Source organism: Schistocerca cancellata, chromosome 4, assembly GCF_023864275.1.
Source record: "Schistocerca cancellata isolate TAMUIC-IGC-003103 chromosome 4, iqSchCanc2.1, whole genome shotgun sequence".
NCBI lineage: Eukaryota > Metazoa > Arthropoda > Insecta > Orthoptera > Acrididae > Schistocerca > Schistocerca cancellata.
The window spans coordinates 744624369-744640514 of NC_064629.1; the positions used below are offsets into that span (position 1 = coordinate 744624369).

At 38.2% G+C, this 16146-nt stretch overlaps 1 protein-coding gene across 2 annotated transcripts in view; it reads left to right on the top strand.

Annotated features, from left to right (window-relative positions):
• The window catches only part of LOC126183906 (UV excision repair protein RAD23 homolog A-like), a 152842-nt gene that overhangs the window by 89717 nt on the left and 46979 nt on the right, over positions 1-16146 (top strand). The window contains exon 6 of one of the 2 annotated variants that reach the window (XM_049926248.1): positions 1311-1490. The exons of the other annotated variant lie outside the window; for it this stretch is intronic. Within the exon in view, the coding sequence (XP_049782205.1) occupies positions 1311-1490 (180 nt within the window). The remainder of the gene's footprint in view (positions 1-1310; positions 1491-16146) is intronic. 2 annotated transcript variants of the gene reach the window in all.

The window sequence follows — 16146 nt, forward strand, 5'->3', positions numbered from 1 at the left end:
CCCATCCTCCTCAGGGTGCTTGCTGCACTGTCCCTGCATATCCCATCTTCAGAACTTTTCTATGCTCCCTGTTCTTTTACTATCTCATTCTCAAAAATCACGTAATTAAAGATATGTTTCTAACGATGGTTAACTAATTTCTAAGTCAAGGCTTTGCAACGTCTTCGTTTACAACGAGCCACAGTGCCACTATCTTCAAACCACTCTGTTGAAAGAATGTTGCCGTAAAGTATCTAATTCATTAACAAATGAAATATTACCTGTCATTAACAAAGCAGTTGTTGCTTTTCTACTAATGTTCATGATTTGTAATTGGCACTTAGAAAGGATGTCCAGTTTTGTTGAATGTTTTGCAGTAGTGACAAAGGAATGTAGTTCCCATACCAAGGGTCAGTTTGTCACTTCTGTAACTTGTGCCTGTTCTTTCGACATACAATGACTCCTCTGGTAGGAAGCTACATAAAGCTTTTCAAGTGTGCAGTATACGAACATAAAGAGATCTGTGGCATTAGTGTTTGGGGCTCAAATGTTTTCAATGTGATACTGAAAGGTGATAATCAGGGATATCAGTTGTCACAGCTGGAGTTGGCATTTGAAGGAAGCTAATGGAACTTTGAAAAAATTGCTAAAACACCTTGTTCAATGGACAACACTGCTGTGTAAGTAAATGGCATAATAACTCTTCTCAGGATTTCTTTTAGTTATACTACTTTGTTATAGAAAATGCTCCCCCCCCCCCCCCTCTCTCTCTCTCTCTCTCTCTCTCTCTCTCTAAAACCTCTCTCTCTCTCTCTCTCTCTCTCTCTCTCTCTCTCTTTATAACCCCTCTCCCCCTCCACCTGGGGGTATTGGCTAATTAGAAGAAAGTTTTCTGCAAATTTATTTGAAAGAGTGACTGTGTTTAGACTTTTTCATATTCTGTCTGATAACAGCTTTATGCATATTTAATGATTCGAATTTTTTTCTTTTTTCTTTCTTTTTACCCACTGACAGCTCTGCAAAGGATTAGATTTACAGAGTTGAAAGTTCTGCTGCAGAAACTCTGTGTATCGTACATGATGTGGAGACCAAATTCATATTGTAATGTTTTAATATGTGTGCATGCCCTGAAGGTAAAAATCAAGCAGTTCACTTCTGCATAAGTTTGCAGGAGATTAAACTAATTTCTTGTTCCAGTGAGTGGTTGTATTTCTGTTACTATTACTGTTATTACTGCTACAACTAATAGTGCTGCTGTTGGAAACTTCTCTAGTCACTACTTTTTTTTTATTGTCTCAGTTTGCATTACCTAATGTTGTTGTATGTTGCAGATGATCCTCTAGCTTTTCTGAGAAATCAGCCTCAGTTTCAACAAATGAGACAGGTTATTCAACAAAATCCTCAGCTATTAAACGCTGTCTTTCAGCAGATTGGGCAGACAAATCCAGCACTTTTACAGCTTATTTCTCAGAATCAAGAGGCATTTGTACGTATGTTGAATGAGCCTCCAGGTACGATATAACTTCATAATGGATTTAATTCAAGCATTGTTGCATGAAAACTTCAGTCATCATTGTTGGAACAGAATTATACAACCAGACTATAGTGTTGTTGTTTACTGACCTTTGAGTAGATGAAAGGATACTAACATAAAAATGGACATGTTTGTATATATGCTACAGGTTATAAAAGATGCTCACATAAGTTTAGAAGATACACTTACTTGACAGCAGTAGAAACTCAGGCGGGACAGACAGCTATGTGAAACAGTTGAAGACAGTCATTAAAATTTCCTGGCTGTAAATCAGTTCATTGGGAGCTGGTGATAAACAGGAGTGAAAGGAAGGCCATATAAAAGAATGGAAGATTAGGCCACTTGAAACTTCTGAATGTTAAGTCTGTCATAATGCCACATCTACCTCACTCCTGTTTTACCTTTAGTTTCCAAGAAAGGAACATACAGCTTCGAAAGGTCAAAAATGGTTCACAACAGTTTCACACTACTATTGATTCTGTCCTGTCTTAGTTATGCACCAAAATACCTATGAGTGTTGTTTCACCACTTTCATTTTATATTTCTGGGCTACAATTGTGATTGGCTTGTCACCTTGCATAAAGTTTTTGTAAAATCACAAACTTAACAGAAAGATAAAGTGAAGCAGTCGGTTGTTATAAGGCAGTTCTGTTGAAACAATGGTACTTAGTTGTTTGTGCACCTGCTTGGAAAAAAGAAAAAATATTCTGTTGTTCAAAACTTATTTTTCTTCTTCTTTGTCATTTGAGTGTTCCATTGTGTTTCACTAATGTAACACAAGACTTGTTGTTTCTTGTACCATGTTGGATTTTCAAAAGAGATAAGTATGTGGAGAATTGAGTGTTACATAACTCCAAATTTTCTAAAGTTGTTAGGTGGAGTTCATTAGATGTGACGTGAGTGAGTGTTCTTCAGAATGTAGCTTTTGCCTTACACACATCCCTTTATTCACAACAGTTGCATGTAAACTATTTTTGTGGTTTTTTCTGCTGTACTCAGTTGGAAGAAAGTGCATTCTTTAGATTCATATATGTATAAAAAGGGAAAGGTTTGGTGTCAGTGCATGCTTGGACTGGATGGCTTTCTACGTACTCTTTTGTATCACATTGGCAACTACTTCAAGACTCTAATAACTTCATCAGAAATTTCAGCAGCGCACAAATTTTTACTGGTTTTGTAATTATACAGTATGGTCAGCTTATAAGGTGGAAGGAACAGTTACTGAAAAAAACATGTAATTTGGAAGATATATACCTGTAATGTAATAAATTTACAATTATTTAGAAGCCTTGTGATTACTCTATCCCCATTTTTCCTTCACGGGTAACGTTGACCATATGAAATTTTAATATCCTATGTAGCACAGTGTGTTAGCAGTATAACACATTTATGTTAGGTGGCCTGATTAACTGAGTTAACATGAATTCTTGTCTTCTTGTGTCACTTGTTTCCTAATGAGTAGGTACTAAACGGAACACCATTGGTCGTGCCTGTTCTTGGAGGATGTGCAACTAAAGTAATTTGCACTTTCGTCATAACCATTTATCAGTGTAGTGAAAATATTGGATACAAAATTCAGTCATAGGCCTCATCAGGCACATTGTTTTTTATTAATTAGATATTGTGTGTTGGAGAATATGTACTTTTAGTGCATTGACACATAAGGACTCGTAATTCATATTGGCAGCCAAAGCTAGATGTAGAGGCTTGGGGTGGATGACCTCTGTAGTGGCAGAGTTGAGTTCAGATATTGGGCTGTTTCAGAATGGTGACTGATGGTTTCTATATGAAACATCATTATTAGTCATACAATGTAGCGAACAACAAACAACACCACTTGTAGTGACAATCTGCGGTAGCAGCATTCCACTTGGCTCGAAGACGGCAAATGCGGCGGCACTGACATGACAGGTGGCCAGTGGCCTGTTACAGTGCCAGTGGCTAGGAATAAATGCTGGAATGTGGAGATGCGCAGATAAAAGTGGGGCGCACGGCTAGTTGCAGAAACCCTCTGTGATTCTTGCAGAGGAAGGTGACCACATTGGAGACTGGATACGTAATGTATCAGTATGCCCACCCTAGCGTAGGTAGCAGAGAGGCCGCACGTCGAGGTCTCAAAGAGCTGCCCCCCCTCCCCTTGAGCAGAAGGCTAGCTGTGAGTGACAGAAGTGAGCATTGGAGGTGGACCACCAGCTGGGAGGCACTAATACTAATCCACAGCAGTGGACTTGGTGCTTGCAGTAAACCTGCAGTTGGTGGATGCCAAATCTCATGGTAGCCTCTTGCAGGACCATGTCACCACATCGAACAGTGTAGATCTCCTCCCATGCTGCTGTCAGACTGTGATGTGTTTGGTTAAAAATGATTGATATTTATACTGGTTCAGCACCTGTTTCTTTTGCCAAAGCACTGCTTCCAACCATGTGTGCCAAATCGAGGCCGTAGTTTGGAGCTGTAGTAACCAGTCTGCTGATGATGCTCTTGCCCTGCCTTTCTGCTGTATCAGTGTTATTGCGTTACTGGTCCTGGCTTGACCCACCATGTGGAAATTGGCTGGTGGTGTTGCTGCATCTGACATAATAGTATTTTGTTCCACTTCACGCTTGCCCACTCCTGTGGCCCTTTGCAACAGACATGGCATCATTGCTGTTTTACTCGGTAGTGCCAGAAAACAGTCGCGGCACTACACAGGCAACAGATGTGTGTTATGAAAAATAAGCTTGCAAAATATTTACTGCTATGGATGTGACATTAGTGATTTCAATTTTTTTTTCAGCATTATACGCTTCTCTAATATGTCTACCTTACAGAAGCTAAGCGTATCTCCAAAAATCTTGTATGCACTTATCACACACTGTCTTGTTTTTCTCAATATTCTTCTGTATCTGTTTCGATTCTATGGTGTTGCCCTCTCATTTCACTTGTAATAGGTTTTGCCTGTAATGGCTCTTGCATAATTAATGTCACAGCCATTAGAATCACGTTGATGCTGAGGGCCATCCGGTAATTTGTTGTATTTATCATACAGGTATATTTCCATATAAGCTGTTGAGTGCATATCTTGGAAGAGAGTTTAGAGTGCATGTATTTGTTGGGCCATTGCTGTACTTCCCAGTTAAACCGAAAGTCGCATTAGTTTCATCTCCAAAGCAAATAAATCAGTTAAAAGTTACATTCTTAGGGGAAGCTAGTGTATTAATAAATTGTAGCCTGTGTTTTGCAGTGCCCTGTATCAAATTTTGTATGGTAATTGATTGTAGGATGTGTATCTGTAATGGAGTGCTCATTCTTGTCATTTTCCTTTGTCGTGCACAATATGTGTTCTTCATATTGTCCAGTGTTCTATGTTGTTTGGTTGTAACCATATGGTTATCAGCTTTGAACTTTGTCCTTTGCAGCTTTGTGTAGCTAAGTGTATGGGCCGTTTTTTCTTCTCGAGAACATAGTATAGTGCGTCTTCCTCTATTCCATGTATGTGATAGTAAAGGTAAGCAAACATGGTATAGTTGAGGCATTGAGTTGGCAGTAGGCCCATAAACTAGACTGAAAAAGTTGCTGAACAATTGGACATTGTCCTCATTTGTATGCTTATAGATTGCTCAGAGCCTTAACGTTTCCATGCACAGTTACATTTATTCCTTCCTCTATTAATATTCTACCGAGTACTGTCCAGTACACTATATTTATATGACCTCTGACAATAAGGTTTGGTGAATGATGTCAATGGTCGATCGGGCAACGCTGATGACTCACAACACTGCACCTGTGTAGTGGCCGGTGTTGACAACCTGCCTCCACAGTACTTCAGTTAATCATCGTGTGTGTTCCGTGTTGGACATGTTGGACAAAGTGCTTGTTTTGTGCGTTGGTTCTGAGCTGAGAACGGGACAATGGATGAGCAAAGGATCTATTTAAAGTTTTATTTTAAGCTTGGCAAGACACTGAAAGAAATACATGCAATGCTGGTTCGTGTTTATGGGAATAAAGCACTGTTCATGAAGTGTGTGTACAAGTGGTTCGCCCATTTTCGAGGAGGCCAGGAAAGTGTTCGTGATGATCCCCGTAGCGGACGACCAGCAACTGCTGTCAGTGATGGAAACATTGAGGAGAAAGTGAGGACATTAATCTTGAATGACCGTCGATTAACTATGCGCATGATTGTGGATGAACTGCAGATGAACCCTGAATCTGTGCGACAAATCGTTAACAGGAGTTACGGAAGAGGAAAATGTGTTGTCGACTTGTGCCACATCAGTTGACTGAAGGTCACAAGCAGGCTTGTTTAGAGGCTTCACAGGATTTTGTCAAAACTGTGTGTGCAACACCCAATTTCTTGAACCATATTGTAACTTAGGATGAAACCTGGTATCTCTGGTACGACCCTGAAACGAAATGGCAAAGCATGGAATGGCATTCTCCAACGTGACCTCACCAGGAAAAAGGTCAGAGCCAAAAAAATCATGCAGCAAAACAATGATCATCACATTTTTCGATAGACAAGTCATTATCCACAAGGAATTTCTACCTGAGGGAATGACGTTGAATGCTGCATTGTACTTTGAAATTGTGACCTGTTTCATGCAACGTCTATGCAGGGTACAACCCCAGTACGCACAGCAAAGTTCCCGGTTTTTTGTTCAGGGCAACGCTCGTCGACACACACAGCCTATATCATCAAATAGCTCCTGGCAAAAAAAAAGGGGGGGGGGGGGCGATGCAATTTGAACATCCACCATACCTTAACAGATTTCAGTCCCCCAGGCTTCTTCCTATTTCCTCGACTCAAACTCGCTTTGAAAGGAAAGAGATTTGACAATATTCCTGACATCCAATGAAATGTGATGCGGCTTTTGAACACCATTCCAAAGGAAGAGTTCATGCAAAGTTTCCAGGTCCTGTATCGGAGGACTCAGCAGTGTGTGGTTATGGGAGGTGACTATTTCGAAGGACAGTAAGGTAACTGTAGTTCATAGTTCATCTACGTTAATGTTACAGGACTATTCACTGAACTCTGTCAGAGGTTGTTTTTACTTTAATATTCTTTGCATGGATCAGGAGTTTACTTGCACTGAAAACCCATGTCATCTTACATGACAGTGCATTCTCACTAAAGTTGTACATCTCTCACATAGTTCTGTTGTAATTTTTTGTTGTTCTTGTTGTTGTGTTGGATGTGCTAATTTTATATCAATCATCCTGATGTTCATTTTATGTGGTTTCCTCTGATTAACTGCAAAGGTAAAATACCTGCAAGGAGAGGTCACCAGAGGTGGGATTGACTTTTTGAAACACACTCCATGGTGGGGTAGGTTAGGGCCCCAGGCATTCATCACAGTGAGCCCTCATCTACAAGTAATAGATGAAAAATATTTTTGCATTGCTCTAGTGCCTTATAATTTACAGTGCTATTTTGCGTGGCCATGTAGAATATTGGTTATGGGACACAGATGATACACTGGAGGTGTTGGTTTCAAATCCAGTCAGATGCTTTTAAATTTTTCTCTCTAAATCATTATTGAAATGACTTTGATTGAAATGTCTATAATTATTATTTTTATTTAATTATTTGTTTCAAATGTATTTTATTTACAATTCTTTGCCATGTCCTTTCATTGTCATTTTAACTTTGCTCTCACTTATTCTTCCTGTCATTCATTTGTCATTTGGAACCTTCCTGTTTATGATTATAACTATTTTTATGTATTACCTTAGATCTAGTTTCTTCCATTTTATATTTTTGTCTATGTTATTGCAATCGCTATTGTCCTGTCAGCCATGTGCACCCCCCTCCCCTCCCCCTATTTTAAAACATCAGGTGTAAAACATGAGAAAATAATGAAACTTCAGAGTATACCAGAATTACTTCAAGATACACACAGAATTGCTAAACACGAAGATGTAATCAAAATACATTCAGTTGTTCATAGGATTCTGCATGCACCAGCTTTCAGTAATGTGAAATGATAAGGATGGTGTGGATTGAAGTTAGGTAATAAAAAGATAATTTTTGTAATGTTTAAGAAGTTTACTTCCCTCTGAATTTGTTGAAGATCAGTGTGAATGTAGAAAGGTGGTGTTTATATTTTGTCCATGGTGTGAGAATAATTTATCTTTTAAATGCTGTATGGAGATTATCACTTAAAAACTGTACATCTTGCATTGAAAAATAGATTTGTTTGACTATTGTACAACCAGTGTAGGTACTGGTATATCATTTTCCCTTTTGTTGCTAAATGAAAAGAAGAATGATAGGAAGAAAAAATGAGAGCAAATAAGTTAATGTGATGATGAAAATGACATGGCAGAGGGTTAGAAATAAAAACGTTTTCATTAATTAAATAAAAAAATGTTCAGAGTTATTTTGTTAAAGATTTAAAAATGAAAATTTAAATGCATCTGACTGGATTGGAACCCACCACCTTCAGTGTAGTATGTACCTTGACCACTACACTATGCTACTGCTCGAAACGATTTTGTTAATTATAAGCCTCTAGAGCAAAATGTAAAATTCAATTTCGGCAATTACTTGCAAACAAGGGTCCGCTGCGATGAATGTGTTTAAGGTGTGATACCTGAGACCCTGCCAACACCATTTAGGCAACAAAAGTAGTGGGAAATGTCCTAATATCATGCCGGCCCTCCTTTTGCTTGGCATAGTACAGCAGCTCAATGTGGGATGGACTCAACAAGTCATTGGAACTGCCCTGTAGAAATATTGAGTTGTGCTCTCTCTGTAGCTGTCTATAATTGCAAAAGTGTTGTCAGTGCAGGATTTTGTGCATGAATTGACCTCTCAATTATTTCTTGTAAATGTTTGATGGGATTAATGTCATGTGATCTGGGTGACCAAATCAGTCGCTTGAACTTCCAGAATGTTCTTCAAACAAATAACGAACAACTGTGACGTGGTGACATGGTGCATTGTCATCCATAAAAATTACATTGTTGTTTGGGAAGATGAAGTGCGTGAATGGCTGCAAATGTCTCAAAGTAGCCAAACATAACCATTTCCAGTTAATGATTGGGTCAGTTAGACCAGAGGGTTCCATGTAAACATAGCCCACACCTTTACGGAGCCACCACCATCTTGCACAGTGCCTTTTTGACAACTTGGGTCCATGGCTTCATGAGGTCTGCACCACACTCGAACACTACCATCAGCTCTTAGCGACTGAAATTGGGACTCATTGAGCAGCCAACGGTTATCTAGTCATCTAGGGTCCAACCAATATGGTCACGAGCCTAGGAGAGGCACTGCAGGCGATGTCATACATGGCTGCTATAACATCACGACATTACCTGCAGCACCTCTCCTAAATCGTCTTTTGGCTGCCATGGCCCATCAAATTTCGCTGCACTGACCTAAAGGGTATGTATGTTGTACTTCACACATTGATTTCTGTGGTTATTTCATGCAGAGTTGCTTATCTGTCAGCACTGATAACTCTACGCAAATGATGCTGCTCTTGGTCATTAAGTGAAGACTGTCGGCCTCTGCATTGCACGTGGTGAGAGGTAATGCCTGAAATGCGATACTCTTGGCATGCTTTTGACACTGTGGATCTCAGAATTTTGAATTCCCTAATGAGTTCCAAAATGGAATGTCCCATGTGACTATAATTCTGCATTCGAAGTATGTTAATTTCTGTCATGAGGCCACAGTCATGTTGGAAGCCTTTTCACATGGATCACCTGAGTACAGATGACAGCTCGACCAATTCACTACCCTTGTGTACTTGTACATGATACTACCACTGTTTGTATACATGCATATCGCTATCCTGTGACTTTAGACACCTCATTGTACTGTAGGTGGTTTCAAAAAGTTGATCCCAACACCGGGGCCCCCTCCTTGTCAGTGTAAGATTAAACATCCATCTTGATTGAGAAAATTCTTGACTTTGTCTCTTTCATCAGAGACTTATTTATCCTAGGTTAGTAATCCGTGTAAAAGTAATAAATTTGAGTGACTAAAAGTATTGTAGTAACACAGATCCACCTGACCAGTGATCCCAGTAATGTTCATGTGAAAACATGGAACACATCTCTGTTAGAATTGTTTCATCATGGAGCAAGAGTAACTCTTCATTTCTGAATTGTGGTTTATCGTCTCAACATTGACTGCAGTATCATTGATGTTTATAGCCATCCTATTAAATGACAGCCAGTCATCGAACATATTCAGTTTGAATGCCAAAATGTTATTGAAAATTTTATGATTTTTATAGTCTGTAAAGGTTCAGCTACAGTAACCAAAGCAATACCAAAGCTGTTTAGAATAGAGTAGTTAATTTTTTGTGTAAACTGTGTTGTAATAATGGCTTAAATTTAACGAATGGTTGAACGCTCCTGTCAGTATTTTGTTCTCTGAACAGAAACTCCATGATTGGAACTCTGAAGAGGAGCTGTGGATTATCATAATATCACATCATTTGTGATTAGTTTAAATCTCTCCATATCTCTTTCCAAAATTTTAAGGCCCAAAGAGTATTGTGTTGTAAGCATTGACATTACGAATGTTGTAGAAGAAATTGGACACCCATTTATTATTCATCTGCATGTTAAGTACTTGTTATTTTATAAATTGTGTCAACTACTCTTTCAGTTCAGTTTTAAGGAGGAACCATTTCTTGTATATAACATCTATTAACAGATTTGATAGCTGTGATGCATCATAATCACAGAGTATCTGCTAAGCCAGAGCGTGGACAGAAGTACGTGTTAAGTGATCATGGCAGATGGTCATTGAAGAGGATTTTGACAGAAAATATGAAGACGACAGCAGCAGAAGTTGCTGCATGTCGCACTCATGAACCCTTTTAGCATTAAAACAACACAGAGAGATCCCCTTAAGCAGAAAATGGCAGGAGGATGGAGGTTTGGTGGTGATTTGGGCACCCATATTGTGGTATCCCATGGGCCCCAGGATTATTCTGCAAGGTCTCATTACTGCCAAGCTTTATTTAGCCATTTTAGCTGATCACGTATCCCATGGTACAGTGCTGGTCCCCAATGGTGGTGATGTGTTCCAAGATGAGAGGATCCCTGTTCACACAGCTCACATCATCCTGGACTGGTTTTGTGAGTACAAGGATGAACTGTCACATTTCCCCTGGCCATTACAGTAATGAGATCTCAATATTATTGAACCTTAATGGTCTACTTTGGAGAGAAAGATGCGTGATTGCTATCCATCTCCATCATAGTTACCTGAACTTGCCACTATTTTGCAGGAAGAATGGTATACAAAACAAAGAATGGTATAAAATTCCCTTGAAAACTGTACAAGACCTGTATTTGTCCATTCCGAGATGACTGCAAGCTATTTTGATTGCCAAAGGTGTTCCTACTGTGTATTCTGTGTGGATACAGTAGACCCTCATTTAACCATATTTCAAGGGACCGAAAAAGTCGTTTCAGTTTAATAAAGTTTGATTTAATGAGTTTTTTTGTAAAAAAATTTATGACTCTTTTCACCTTTTCTCTGGATATTGGTAGCAGTGAATGAAGGTGCTCTATTTTCACAACCTCTCAAAGAAAAAATAAAAATAGCTACACTGTATGTGTAGTATTTCTGTCATTTGTTTGAGACAATATTGTCAGATGTTTTTCGTCTTTTTCTTTTTTTAAAAAAACCTTACAGTATTAACCCCATTAAATGACTGCATTTATTGCATCATGTAACATAACATAATAATCTTAAGCAGCACTGTAACTTATTGTTCTTTAACACACTTAAGTTTTGATCAGAACACATTTCTGTTTACAACTGTTCTCGACCATTACACATTTGATTTTTGTACATTAATTTGGAAAAAAATTAATTTTTGTTGTTCAGAATGTTGGTTATAATATTATGGCTGTCTTAGAATATACCACATCCAGAGCAGCCTGAAATGCCATGGAGTCATCAGAAGTGGCAGCAAATCTCTCAAGAACAGCAATTGTGGTTACAACTTCACCATGTAGTGGTTGTGTCATATCTTCATGTTCCTCCTCATAAGATTACAGTGAAGCATTATCGCACTCTTCTGCATCATCAGCAGAACTGATGACTGGTTCTTCAGCAGCACAGTAATTTTAGTCTGCCTGCATCCATTCATCCATATGGGACTGTTCAAGAGGGCATCAACCAGGTGTAAGGCTGTAGAAGAGCAGCGCCAGAATCCAAAATCATATCTGTATTGTAAGTGCAGATGTTGGATCATTGATTTTCTCTTCCGTTTCTGTGCCACTATCAGTTGATGTCCAAGCCTTCCTAAAACAGTTATCTATTGTACCTGTTGTAACTTCATCCCAAGCAACAAGTATGTTGCTGATAGCTTGCACTACAGTCAAGTGTGAATCTGTTTCTTGGTAGTTCAATTGCACTAATCCTAACTTTAACAAATTGACATCTGTAACTATGCTTCATTGGGATGATTATTCATTGATCCAATGGTTGCAACATTTTTCTTCCTTGCAGCCATTTGTTCTCGAATCTTCAAGAGCCAGCTTCAGAAGAGAGATTTGATCATCCAAGCTTTATTGTTATTCTCGTAGTGGCATGACAGACTGAATAGGTAGATCTTTTAAGAACAATGTGAGTTTTTGTATTTTCTGATCGCTAATGGTATGAGCTTCTAACAATCATCTGAGATGCAACACAAGAGCATCTCTCCTTGCTGCATTTTCCTCCATGACAGTTTTTGCTGCCGGACATGTAGTGATTTTTTTCAGGCATCAAATTATAGAAAATACCGGCTTCATATTACACACATTTCTTGGATGATACAAATGAGAGAGCTTGAGTTGATATTCCTGCGCCAAACTCTTCTTCATATATTCTATGTGCCTCCCTACCGACAGCAAGTCCTCAGAACACGCAAACCCAAAAATTCCTTATTCTAAGTGATTTCTGGAGCCTTTTCTCAACACATGAGGTCAGACAACAGAATTTGCTGTGAGCACATATGTTCTAATCATTCAAACAGCGAATCCTCCAGTTCATGTGTGGCTGGCCTCATACAGTTGCTGCTGCCATTGAATGAACAGATTGGCAGACTTGTCTCTATTTTCTGTCTTGAACATATCAATGAGAGAGTAGACTTCGTGATCTGAAAGTGTTCTGCAACCAATGTTTTAGTCTTCTTTTCGCTGTCGACCATATATAGAATTTGCTGCTTTTGTTTTAGCATCATAGCATTCTCATATCTGTTTCTGCAGCATATTGCAAGCTATGGAATTAAGGGAAAAAACACATTCACTATTCACAAACAGAGAGCACTCTAGATTATTGTGTGTCGCACGCTGTGTACAGTCTTCTGACCATCTCCTCTTATTCCCCCACCTTTGCATCTTACAGTGTACAAGTAGTACATTTGCAGCAAGCAAGTGATTGTGTTACTATTGTAAAATTAGAATACGGTGCATAATTGAGAAAAATATAGAAGATGCATAATGGAAAATACTGCAGTGCTCGTATGTACATACTTCTTGGTTTACACATAGGTATGGAATTGTAATCTGGTAACCAAGTTTTAGTTTGTAGTTCAAATTACCCAAAATTACATTTGAGCAGTAAATTTTTTTAATGTAATTTGGCAGGTACCGAACTGCTGGTACAGGTTAACCACATTTTCAGTTTATTCAATTTCAAAATGGTTTTGTCCATCCCCCCTGTATACAGTGTGTCCCAGGAGGAATGGCAAGTATTCAGGAGGTATATGACAGGAACGATCATTGAAAACACAAAAAAGTCTACTAATTGTGGGCTCTAAAATGCACACATTAAGAGCTGCGAACACTTCTTCATCTTTGATTACTTGCAAACTCATCTCTTCTGCTAAGCAAGTATCCATAGCTGCTAAGATATTAATTTTAGAGCCCATTTTTACTTGCAAATTTTTCTTGTTCTGGTCCGTACTAATTCCTCTGAAAATATGGAAAGCAAAAAACTTGTCGTACAAGTTACTTACATACACATTCTGTAATGAAGTGCTAAATAGAACACAAAGCTACTGGTACTAGTCCTGTATTCTTAAACATGTTAGTCTCAGTTTTGGAAGCACCTTGCTTTCTCCGCTTTGAATTCAGTGTGTGATTTAATCACCTGTTGTGTAAAGCAGCTGTAGTATTTTTTGTGGCATACTTGACATTGCTTACTACTACTACTAGCAATTTGGGAGAAAAGGTAACAGATTTTAAGCAAACTTGAATCAATAATTTCTGTATGCTTTATATTGTTGCATTTATTGGGAGTAATTGAAGTAAACGGTAATACCAGTTCCAAGTGACTGGAGGTTGTGTTGCAAAAACATTCAGACTTTTCTTTTTCTGAATAAAATACCATTAAGTTATCAGCTCGTATAATGATTGACATATGCGTCCTCCAACTTCAAAGCATAATTTTCTATATAACCATTTTACACTTAGATCTGTGTTGATGCAGTAGCACAGATTTCTTCTGTGCCACAGATTACTGCTACAGGTGAATTCACTCGGACAGCACTGAGTGAATTATCTGCAGATTGCTGTTCCTCATTCTTTCTTGCTTTCCTTCCAATTTATCAGCTGTGTGATAGGTAACACAGACTCTGCATAAGTATCGTGTGTGTACATGTTGCTTATGTAATGTGTTTGTGATACTTTAATCATGTGTGGAAATCTCAAAAATCATTACTGGTTAGAGGCCATTACCTAAGACAGTAATTAAGGGAAACAGTAACATCAGTTTTCAGGAGAATGAAAGTGGTGGAAAAAAACTCAGAACGGTAACCAGAGTGGTTCTATCAAACTTCATAGTTTCCTGTGGTTAATTTAGGTTGCTCCGAATGAATGCTAGAATAGTTTCTTGGTCAAGGCAATGAGCATTACCTTCTCAATTCTGTCAGAGAATTCAGACAGGGGCCTTTACTGTAATGAACCCCTTCCACACACACTGAGATGTTAAGCCATAAGAATAGATAATAGTGCTCAGATATCCTCTCAGTATGATACATATAAACAGTTAGTATGAGATGTAAAAATATTCTAAGGTTATACGTAAAGCAGTTTTCATGGTATTGTATGATGGTGAAAATGTGATGCCATAGTACCCTGTACATTTCAATTCCGTAATGAAACTGGCCATGGAGCAAATATACTTCACCATGGTTCACCTGTAAATGCTGGAAACACTATATCATAGCACACATGCTTGTAATCTACTGATGGATCAAATTTTCTGTCTTTTGCCACTACAATGAAATTGTTAAAGGTTAACTGCACTGTTAGATAGCATACTGAGGTGTATCCATACAAATGAAAGGAAAATGCAATTTTGACATTGTTGGACAGAGAGCTATACTGTGTGGAATAAAGCTTTTCTAGAGAAATAAGTGTGACTAGAACAAATGAAAAGTCAAGTTCAACCCCTAAAACAGTTTTATATTTTATGGCACAACACAGTTGTATTGTGTGTGATGATTATTAAAGACCCAATAGTCTAACTATAACAGTAACAATTCTCTTACAATTTCAAATAAAAATTAATTTCAGTTAGATGCTGAAAAGTGTATTGATTTTGTACTATAGGACTATATCGGCATTAGTGCCATTTTCTAACACAACCTGCAATTAATATGAACAGTATAGATATTGTCTACTTGGTAGTAGTTTTAGTAAAAGATGTTTCACAGACTTAAATCTAGATTTTCTTGACTTCCTACATATTGCATCTTTTTTGCAGTAGATAGACACCAATCAACAATCACACAAAGATGCAATGCGTATGTATGAATGTGAAGAAAACCTGGATGTAAGTAAACTTGTCAAACAGCTTTTGCTGAAACTACCACCAAGTAGACAATATCTTTTCTGTTCTTGTTAGTTGCAGATTGTACTAGAAAATGGCACTAATGCCAAAATAGGCCTATAATACAAAATGGATAAACCTTTCAACAGCTAACTGGAAAAACACACACACACACACACACACACACACACACACACACACACCACTAACCACTAACAGTCTCTGCAACAGTAATAACAAAAATAACAGCAGCAGTTAACTGCAATCACAAAGTCTCTCTCTCTCTCTCTCTCTCTCTCTCTCTCTCTCTCTCTCTCTCTCTCTCTCTCTCTTTCTCTCTCTCTATGTATGTGGGTGTGTGTGTTTGTGTGTGGGTGTGGGTGTGTTTTTTGTGTTCAGAGCACAGCATCCTGGCTTATGCAGTAGCTACTATTAAGCTTTTTCCTTTCTGGGTAATGTGGCTTTGAAGCATTTCAAACTGCTTTTTGCTTTGGTGTGATTTTAGCAATTGCATGCATGGTTTCAAAGAAATGCATCTCTAGCAAATCTTCATCTGCTATCCACTGTGTACCAGATAGAACACTGGAATTTGGTATGTTAACATTGAAAGTACATCAGATAAAATGGAAGCCAGTTGGTGAAGGTAAGTTAAAATCTATTTTTATTGTAAATAGTGATTATCCATGCATGGAATTTCCATACAAATGTAATTTGTGGGTGAGGTAATGTGTATTTTTTCATGAATTAGTATTAAGCATTATAGTTACCTCATGATATAAATAGTAACATATACTGGTACTTAACTGTTGTTTAGTTAAATCTGTATAAGGACCTTCTTGTGATAAATAAAAAGCTCTAG